This window comes from Nuphar pumila, chromosome 2 (genome assembly GCF_984573655.1).
Source record: "Nuphar pumila chromosome 2, dmNupPumi1.hap1.1, whole genome shotgun sequence".
Lineage (NCBI taxonomy): Eukaryota > Viridiplantae > Streptophyta > Magnoliopsida > Nymphaeales > Nymphaeaceae > Nuphar > Nuphar pumila.
In genome coordinates this window covers 20,282,780-20,292,802 of record NC_143250.1, presented here as the reverse complement: position 1 = coordinate 20,292,802, position 10,023 = coordinate 20,282,780, and the positions used below count along the sequence as shown (strand labels likewise).

The following is a 10,023-nucleotide window of genomic DNA, read 5'->3' as shown; positions in this document are numbered from 1 at the left end:
TACTGGATTCGGTATTAAAAATGGTTGAGAAGTGTGCTTTCCATGTAAAACGCACAAAAGACAGTTGAATCTGAAAACTCCAGCCATACGATTCTGAATTCCGTCCAAGAAAAATATTTTGGATTCTATTTTCAAAATTCTATGAAAAAAATGTATTGAATTTGAAACAGACGTTTAATTAGATGCAGTGCACTTGCGCATCTAATACAAATAAATACAAAGAGGGCTGGTAAAAGAGCTAGACGAGCTGAGCTTGAAGTGTTCAAGCTTGACTCATTCTTATAGCAAGCCAACCCAAGTTCGTGCTCATAATGAGCCATGTTAAAGCTGGCAGAAAAACTTCATTGTTTAGAGCTGAAAGAAACAGGGTTACAAAAAAATGTAAAATATATTACTGAGTTCTTAGGAGTTGAAACAAGGTCTTTCTAAGCCAAACATGAGCCAAGCCATGACCTGATGAACTTGTTTCCCAGCACTACACACAAGACCATACTATACCTCCACATGGATCATAAGCCCCTCTGCTGATACCTTAATTTTCCGTATTCTACCATGGTGCACTTTTTCGACTCCTGTCTTTGCTGAGAGAGAGAGAGATTTCTCTTTGCAGGGATACAATGCTCATCACACAATAGTGCTGAAGCGTAAATTTCACTAACAAATATTTAAAGTTTGCTCTCTCTACTGTTGATCTTAAAATATATATACTAGATCCTACATCAACATTGGCAATATAACAAAAAGTTCACTGTTCACGTAGAATATACAAATTTTTTACAGCAAAGAACTGGAAAAATGTCTTGCCGTAATTACGTGAACATGAGAAGGGAGTTAATGGAATTTACAAAATCTTCCATTTTCTGATTCATTTACACATCATCTAAAAAGCATCTTGAGCTCCTCTATTCTAGCTGTCCTCATCTCTCCATCAGTTAGAGCCCCTGCTATCATCTTCTGCTTCCTCGCCTGAACTTGTTGCATCTTTTCCTCCACAGTCCCCTGCCATCCTCCAACATGTTAGCTCAATTGAGGATAAGCACCAAACTGAATTGACATTCATTAAGAACGACATAGAAAACATATTTAACGTGTCAATAATAGGAAGACAGTACGAGAACGAACTTTTTAACAGCACTAATTAAGCAGAAGCAGAACACAGCATGTTGTCACCACCAAGAAGGCAGGAGTTTGAGTGCCTAAGTGGGGCCTCAGACATATAGTATGGGCCCAACAAATGCAGCAACGCTCATGAAGTGGTAAGCATCACTGGAATCTGGATGTCACTATATCGTACTTCACAAAGCAGCTGTATGTGGAACAATAAGCTTTATGGATTATAGAATATGAAAGCACCTTGACTATGAATCGACGTACAAACACCCTTCGATTCTGCCCGATCCTATGTATCCGCATTATTGCCTGCTCCTCAACTGCTGGATTCCACCATGGATCCTATTTTATAGTTTTTGGAACCAAACTGCAATTAGCAACTAAGGAGATACACACAAATTGGAATGTATGATGACTATCTTAGCAATCACACAGAGAAAGAGAGAGAAAAGGGGGAGAAGATTACCACTAGAAAAACATTTGAGGCAGCAGTAAGATTAAGGCCAACTCCACCAGCCTTCAAGGACATCAATAGGACCTGAAAGACGGCAAACATGATCTTAAAAACTAGACATGACGTAAATTTCTTGGACCATGTGAATTCATTCATAGACTTTGATGTCTGGCATCAACACTAAGACCTTGCAATTCATTTTGACTTGTACCATGCAGGCTCACCTGACTATTTCTTCCCAAGGTTCAGAACAGAGTTAAGAGGGGGATGGTCACCTGGTTTTACCTTTTTATCTCTACTTTCATTGAACTCCAATAACACTTTCTCCCTTTTTGTCTGGCTAAGTTGTCCATCAAACCTCAGAAAGTCAATTCCTTTCTTCTTCAAGGGCACCTCCAACAGATCCATAAAAGATGTCCACTGGCTGAAGACTATACTCTTCTCACCAGTTCTTGACTGCTGGATTTCTTCCAGGCAGCCCATTAATGCAGATACCTTGGCTGAATCCTTCCAGTTCTTATTAATGTCTACAGTGAACCTATTCTCAGATGGGCAGGTAATCAGACCTTGCTTCATTATAAGCTTCCTGCAGATTGGACAAGGCCCTCCTGCTGGACTGTGCCAGCTTGAGAGCAAGCACTCCCTACACATGCTGTGAGCACATGGCGTGAGAACAGCATCTTCTGGCATTTCAAAGCAGATGGGACATTCTCTGGTCTCACCTCGCTGGATCGCTTCCACCACTTGTTCTACATAGGCTCGAGTGGGGGCAGTGGTGTCATCTTGGTTGGGATTTCCATTTAGGAAGCGCTTCGCTAGCTTGTTCATGTCTGAGTACTGCTGTGTGTCACCACGACTGCGACCAATAATTGACAATTAAATCTTTTCAACAGTTAGCACCCACATCAAGAAAGACCTATTCTTAATGAAAAACTTCCAGTTTTTTTGTGAGCTGATAAATTCAAATCCATGCACCTCATAACAAGGAAAGGGTGATTGCAACACTGTCTTAGCCGCAGAAGCAGTTCAAGAATGGATGCATAATTGTGAAGGACTTTTCCTTGATCAACGAACTGATCAAATTGAACCTACATTATGCATATATAAGAGTCAATAAAACTGCTGGCAGAAAATGGCTATTACATTTAGTTGAATTGAAGGAGTTTCTGTTGTAGAATCACCTTAGATTTCTTAAACAAAGCCATGTAGAAGTCCCTCTCAGCTTCAGACTGTTCACATTCAATAATTTGGGTATCCACAGGTGGAAGAACAAGAATGGGTCTGAATTGCAGATTAAACATTAACAGCACTGAAATGTATAAAAGAAGTTGAATGAAACAGAGCAAAATTTCAATGGAGAATGTATCAGACCTTCCTTCTTTATCTGTAGTGTCTTTTGTTCTCCTCAGCATTAATGGTCTCAAAATGGCCTTGACAAGCTTCAGCCCTCTCTCATCACCGCTCTCATAAGGCCCCTGAATTAGTTTGTGCCACCTACAAATGTTAAGTTGGGAAAATTTCATTATGCATCTAACAAAAGGACTGCTTTCATGAGCATACAGAATTGGTGAATGGATCTTTGGAAGATCAGGTATAGCTGGTAGCCCCAAATGTTGTGATGAAACAGGCATAAATTGCATTTTAGGGGAAGAACACAACCAACTTTAGACAAATGTAGGTATGTGCATTCCCTTTACTACAAACATATTTGAGATGTGAATTCCAGCATCCGTCATGTTTATGTGCTCCTCACTGCCTCATAAGTCATAAACAGGTGGCCTGTTTATAGTGGAAAGTAGTTGTGGTGATCTATATGTGCTCTTTTTTAGAAAAGTGGTGATTCAGGGAAATTTGCTTAATGATCTCTGCACAATCATTTGATTCTTTCTAGCTGCTTCTGAATGATTAACACGGCACAATTTTGAAAGTTTATATGCTCAAAAACCTGCAATAAACACTGAACTCATATTATAAATTGAGTGATTATACATACCATGCCCAGTTGCACCACGGATCAACATGCAAGAAGCACAGGAGGCTATAGAGATCTTCCAACTTGTTCTGCACCCAGAACAAACAGGATAAATATACTTAGAGGCTGATCATCTAAGCAAATTAGCATCAACCCAACCATGACCTGCTCATAGTTGTGTTTAGCCTTATTGTGCCCCAGGAAAAACATTTGACTCCCTTCCAAAATTTGAGCAACTTTGCTCCCCATCTACAGACAAACATGTGTGCACCAATGCAAGCATGTGTATACGCAGATACACGCACACAGAAGAGAGAGAGAGAGAGAGAGAGAGAGAGAGAGAGAGACCTGTAGAGGTGTGCCTGTAAGGCACCAACGGCAGTATGCAACAAGTTCAAATGCTGCCTGAGCTGCTTGGGACTTCGCAGACTTGATAGTGTGTGCTTCATCTAGCACCACCCTGTACCATTCTCCTTTATGGAAAATGCTTCCAGAATCCTGACAAAAAAGAAGAAAAAGAGATCTCAGAATAACAAAATACAAGCACATTACAAGGTGGGAAATCTTAAGAGCAACTGAAATTTGGTGGCACTTACACATTTATATGCTGCAGTTAAGACTCCGTATGTTGTTAGGACCACATCATACTCTGCCATAACTTTAGGGTCCTCTGTTTTGTCTTGACCATAGTGCACAAAAACTGATAATGCTCCCCGCTTGGAGTGGTTTTCCAGCTCATTCTGCACATTTTGATGATGAATTTGCAGATGGAACAACATACAAACAAGAAAAAAATAGAATAGCATGGGTAAACTGATTGACCATTGAAATTAGTTCATGTGTTTCTCTTTCATGGCATTCAAATACAAAGAAATCAAATTGCCGCGTATGGAGGCACTCTGTAACTATGGATAGCCCAAAGACTTGACAGGCATTGACTGTCAATGGAGGTTGATAAACAACTCAAAGGCTGAAAGCATTACAAGTCTGCTAAACTGGCAATCAAAATGTTGAAACATCAACTTGATAAAAAAAGTAGACCAAATGTAGATAGCTAAACCAATTGTTTGGACTTTGACTGAGCATATTCAAGTCAGGATTCCAAGACCTTCAAGCATGACATGATCTGGGAAACTGAGACGTCTGTTTACGGCAAATAAAATAACAAATCAAATTCATATGCAGTAGATGATAAAGGATGGGGGCTGTTTGCATACTGAGATCACTAGCTGAGTAAGAACGAATGAATTTTATCGTAAAACAGTGACTATGAATACATGCATGTGTATACATGCACAAACACAAACATATGCATGCAGTGCAGACACATACACACACACATGCACAAAGGGGACGAGTGCATGAACAATGAATGGCTGAATCAGGTTTAAATGTTGAAACTATAACACTCACCTTCCACTGGCCCAACAATGCCATGGGACAGACAATGAGGGTGCCACATTTAGTCCTAGGTCGGTTTTGAGTTTTGGCTCTCTTGGGTGCTCTGTCATGTATCTTCACATCCTTTCCATTGTCTTCAATTTGTGTGACTGCACTTTCTGTGTCTTCATTTTCCAAGATTTGTCTGCTTGGTTTCCCAAGAATGAGTGCAATCGTCATCACAGTCTTTCCAAGCCCCATTGCATCTGCTAAAATCTTCACCAAGATTCCAATAGTCAGAAAAATTTTAATGGCAATTGGTGAATGTTTAAGTGCTCTATAGCACACAGAAGCCCACCATTATCTATGCATGAGCTATTGAAAAGACTTATTCAAGTCCATGCACAGCTCAGCCAACTCGTCTATGGATGCAGATGCCTCACTCCAAGTTGTGTGCACCCATAAACAAGATGGCCAAGTTGCATTGTCATCAAAGGAGACAATCCAAATAAACCATACAAGAACATGCACTTCTTTCATGAATTACAGTTTTGAGAAGTCAATTTAAAATGCATCAGTAAGTGATGAGATCCTTTCATGGAAAGAAAGTGGCACAGATCTAGGGTAATTGCACTACTAGATAAACAAGAATAATTTATCACTCTTTTTGTTAATTAAAGGAGAAAGAGCAACTTACTCCTCCTCTCGCCATCCGAACTGCACTAGGAAAGCGAGTGGTCACTTCCCCTGAGAACACATTCATATACACAGCAGAAGCTCTCCTGCAAGTACAAACGAGCAATACACGTTTCAAATAATTCCAGATGACAGAAACCAGAAACTAAACCCAGGACTCGTGCAACGGATGGGTTAAGCCTCTGTATAAACTCAGGCTGCTTTCAATCGAGCGAGGCGGCAGACTGCAAGTATGGCAGTACCAAGTTGATGTAGTAGCATATAATCGCAGTGACTAACAAATCAACAGTACTGAACAAAACAAATTTAAATCATTCTCTACAAAAGCAGTTGCCTGTACATACTTATCAGCAATATGGTAAGCATCCCAACAGGGATGAAGTGTCTTCGCTGCCTTCTCTGCGTCGATTCCCTTCTCCAGTTCAGACATCCAGTACAGTGCTTGTTTCTGGTAAGGCCTCAGTTCACACAAAAGTGTGCTAGGTGGATCCTTTTCCTGCAAAAAATTAAACTACCCGTTATGTGGTCCATAGAAACTAGCGAAATCATGAGAGCTGGCAAGAAAGAGTATTGAGTTTAGCTACTCGGGCTGCTTTACCTCTAAGTCGTATATATCTGCACTGCCTACAAGCTTAGACATAGCCGAGTCAGAAAGGACCTGCTCTTCGCCATCCTCACCTGGAGGAAGCAGGTTCCCTCTTTTGCGGTTGTCAAGAGGCACTGTTGGTGTGAAGTCATTGGAATCGTCTTCGTTCTGTTAAGAATATGAAGATGGAAGAAACCTTTTAGACCAAAGCCATCCGGAAATGTTAAAACCCACTGGTTCTTGGTAACCATACAAATATTCACAAACTGGTTACGCACAGGCGTCTTTGCATGTATGCAACCATGCAGAAATGTGAGCCTTTGACGATTGTGAGTTGTGAAGATCTCTCTCTCTCTCTCTCTCTCTCTCTCTCTCTCTCTCTCTCTCTCTCTCTCTCTCTCGTGATTGGAAAACTAAACAATAAGAACGTACTTTCAAGTTCAGCTTTCTTTTTCGTTTATCAAGCTCCTCCGGAGTAAAATCAGCCTGCAGATGACAAAAGACATTAACGGAAAGTTCAGATTCTAGGCGACCCAGAAGTTAAAAATCAAAGCCAAATTGACATACTAAACGTCGAGTTCATTTTCAGATTTTGAAACGCCGCATTCAATTTGCCACAACATAATTTTCTACGTGATCAACAACTACAACCAGATCGTGTAGAGCAGACCCATTTCTTACATCCCACTGGAGTCCATGTCCACGTGTACTACGTGGGTCATTTCCAGAGAGAGAGAGAGCATTTGCCGACCTTCTTAAACGGTTTCATCTTAAGCAACTTGAACAAGGTGGGAAGAGGGTGAAGTGTGGAATCGTGAAGAGAGGGATTGACGAACTTCCATGAAGAAAGATTAGCATCTGTGAAGATTGAACTATGGATGTACAAACTGCAAATAGCAAAAACACAACAAAAATGAACCCTTGTAGTCAAATAGGCAGTCAAGATACCAGCCACCCATATATTGAAAAAGCACCCCAAAAAAAAAGCAGACCATAGTGCTAATAACACGCATCAATAAATCAGATATTGTTAATACCTTATATACAGAACGATCTCTTGCATAATACTGAGGTTTTCTGGTGCATAAATACATCTACCGCGGATCTTGACCTTCGATGACTGCACTAAAGGGATCAAGCACCTCGTCCATTCCGATGGTAGCCTGCCAATCTGATGCAGAACAAACCAATGCCAAATTAACGACCAACATGAAGATAACCCATCGAATGGGAATTCAAAGCTTTTTATTTTGCAAGGAGATAGTTATATGCACCTTGAAAGAAAACGGGAACTTAAAAACGGTTCTTAACGGGCAAATTAAAGGTTAAATTTGCACAGCACTTGAGATCAAAACTCGAAACCAAATAATATTCGGGTCACAAATTTTGTGACCGTATCCAGATATTCACGTTAGGGTTGGGTTGATTATCCAAGCAAACCCGGCCCACGGACAGCCCTAGACCCGGTTAGATGAGGGCTCCTGCGTGAGCGGTGAGCCTTCTTGGCTACTTCCCCGAATCCATTTGGTATGTGGTAATTGGCTTCGGGTTGGCATAGACCCGATCCGGACTAGGCGAACGTTGATATACAGGGGTAGGGGGTTTATGTTGCTCTGTTACCTCTCCCGACCTCCTGGTGGAGAACCGGACGATCTCCGACGAGGCAGCGGCGGCCTTCCAGCTGACCCACCGCCCCCGCTTCCGATCAGCGCGGGGGAACTCGAAGTCGACGACCTCGTTGCAGACGATCCGCCTCCCTCGGCACGTCGAGAGCCCTGAGACGTGAGTGCTCCCGACGTGGAACCAGTCCTCCTCCACCGGAAAATCCTCGACGTCCGCCCCTGGATGCACTCCCGCTTCTGCACCACCATCGGCCACCGGTGCCAATGCATACGATACCGGTTGCGGGAAAATGCACCGGCTCTTCGCGGTGGTTCCCACCAAGCCAGTGTCTTCGAGCTTCACGGCAGACACAACGCTAGAGTCAATCTTCACGACGGAGGCGTTGGCTGCATCCTCGATCTTTACAAAGCCGGCATCTTCGACCTTCACCGCGGCGGTGATACCCGAATCCTCGATCTTCACAGCGGTGGCGATACTGGAATCTTCGATCTTCACGGCGGTAGGGATCCCAGCATCTCCCTCGACCTTTGTGAAGGGAGCAAATCCAGCATCTTCGATTTTCACGGCGGTGAGTGTGTCTGATTTCTCGATCTTCACATCAGCAGGGAAGCTATAATCCTCAATCTTCGCAGTGGCAGGGAAGACAGAATCCTCTATCTTCACAGCATTCGGTAAGCCGGAATCCACGACTTTCACGGTGGCCGCGACAAAGCCGGAATCCTCCATCTTCATGGCCAGCATCGGCTCCCTCGGCGTTTCGGCAGAGACCCGGGTACCGGCGACAGGGTTCGTCCGCTTGACGGTGACCGAACGGCTGAGGAAGTCCGGGGAATCGAGGAGGATGTTGATCGCGACATCGGCGTTGTTTCCGGCGAGCTTGAGCGCCAGGAAAATGTCTGATTCCGGCGGAGACGAGCCAAGGACGACGCGTATCGCTTCTATCCCTTCTGGATTGCAGCCCCCCATTTTTTTCCCTCGGAGCTTTAGGGGAAATGGAGAGATCGAAGGATAAATAAATAGGGACGGAGAATTTGGCGGGAGTACTTTGGCGCGAGTAGGAGGGATTGGTCTATACCTTTGGAAAATTTATCTTTATTTGGTGATTGTATCTGTAAAAACAGCCCCTGAGGATGTGCTCCCACGCTGATCCACTTCAGCTTATTAAAATGCTTTTTCTGACGTGGAAGGGAGAGAATTTTTGGGATGCTCTCGATATCATCTTTCAGTCATCTCGGCTTTCGTTTTTGACCTTTTTCCCTCGCTTTCTTAAGGAGTAAGTTTCGGGCATAACAGTAACGCGGTTTTGCCTTGTTATAGCGCCTTGAGCACATCGAAACGGTACCGGATTCGGGTCCACTGATCAGAATCTGGTCCAAAACAAGGTACTATGATTATGAGGCAAATACCCAATCACCTACTTGCAATTAGGGGTGGCAATCGGGTCGGGTTGGCGGGTCAGAAAACCTCAACACGAACACGACCCGTTTATTAAATGGGTAACCCGACACGACACAGTTAACCCGTTTATTAAATGGGTCGCCTTCTTTAAATATGCTAGAAACTTAAGTGCACGCTTCATAAATTACCAAGAAAAAACACTACCATACTAGAAGCTAAAAAGGATGAATGAGTGACCTCTCTCTCTCTCTCTGCTGCCATCCTTTGTTTTTTGCAGCAGGCATTGATTGTGCCTCTCTCTCTCTCTCTACTCATCTTAAGACGTCAAGATGTCATGTATCCCTGTTGCTCACTCCAATTATTCCAACCTCCAAACACCTCTCTTCAGCTTCTGAGTCTTTCTCACCATACCAACACCACCACCATCACCATCCCATCTTTCTATCTCCATCTCTCTCTCTTTGCGAGTGGAGATATAATAATTACACAAAAGTATGGAAAGATGGAGGTCGGAAATGAAAGAGGGAACGTTCCCGAGAAACCCATCCTTCTCATTGGCTCTGCTTGACGCCATCTACAGGTCCACCGAAGATGCCAATGGCGAGCTCTGCCTCTACCGGAGGACCACCGCCACCATGTGGGACAGGATCAACAGCGATGAATGCACGTCGAGACGAGCCCCACGTCTCGATAAATGGACAACTCTCCACGAGAAGAAAGCAGTTGAGAAGCTCGTCCTCCGCCGGAAGGCCTCGAAAATCGGTTTGGATTCAATGTTCCTGACTCACTATGTGATAAAATCAC

General features: G+C 43.3%; 1 protein-coding gene across 1 annotated transcript; it reads right to left on the bottom strand.

Annotated features, from left to right (window-relative positions):
• Positions 1-664: 664 nt before the first annotated feature.
• Positions 665-8,787, bottom strand: LOC149844970 (DNA repair protein RAD5B-like). The gene is made up of 18 exons (XM_089986644.1): positions 7,819-8,787; positions 7,236-7,369; positions 6,950-7,085; positions 6,631-6,684; positions 6,211-6,366; positions 5,957-6,108; positions 5,614-5,698; positions 4,950-5,192; positions 4,133-4,276; positions 3,885-4,034; positions 3,558-3,625; positions 2,936-3,058; positions 2,746-2,845; positions 2,540-2,652; positions 1,850-2,420; positions 1,577-1,648; positions 1,354-1,452; positions 665-999 (listed from the first exon to the last, which is right to left on the bottom strand). Exons 1-18 carry the CDS (start codon positions 8,785-8,787, stop codon positions 877-879), a joined length of 3,492 nt encoding a protein of 1,163 aa, XP_089842770.1. The 3' UTR covers positions 665-876.
• Between the last annotated feature and the right edge of the window lie 1,236 nt (positions 8,788-10,023).

What these genes read in the sequence shown, in the direction of transcription:
- LOC149844970 (XM_089986644.1), bottom strand. Translation starts at nt 8,787, where the DNA reads ATGGGGGGCTGCAATCCAGAAGGGATAGAAGCGATACGCGTCGTCCTT. An exon ending in TAACTGCAGCATATAAATGT is followed by an intron (nt 4,035 to 4,132) that starts GTAAGTGCCACC and finishes CTTTTTTGTCAG; the next exon opens with GATTCTGGAAGCATTTTCCA. An exon ending in CACCCTTTCCTTGTTATGAG is followed by an intron (nt 2,421 to 2,539) that starts GTGCATGGATTT and finishes TATTGGTCGCAG; the next exon opens with TCGTGGTGACACACAGCAGT.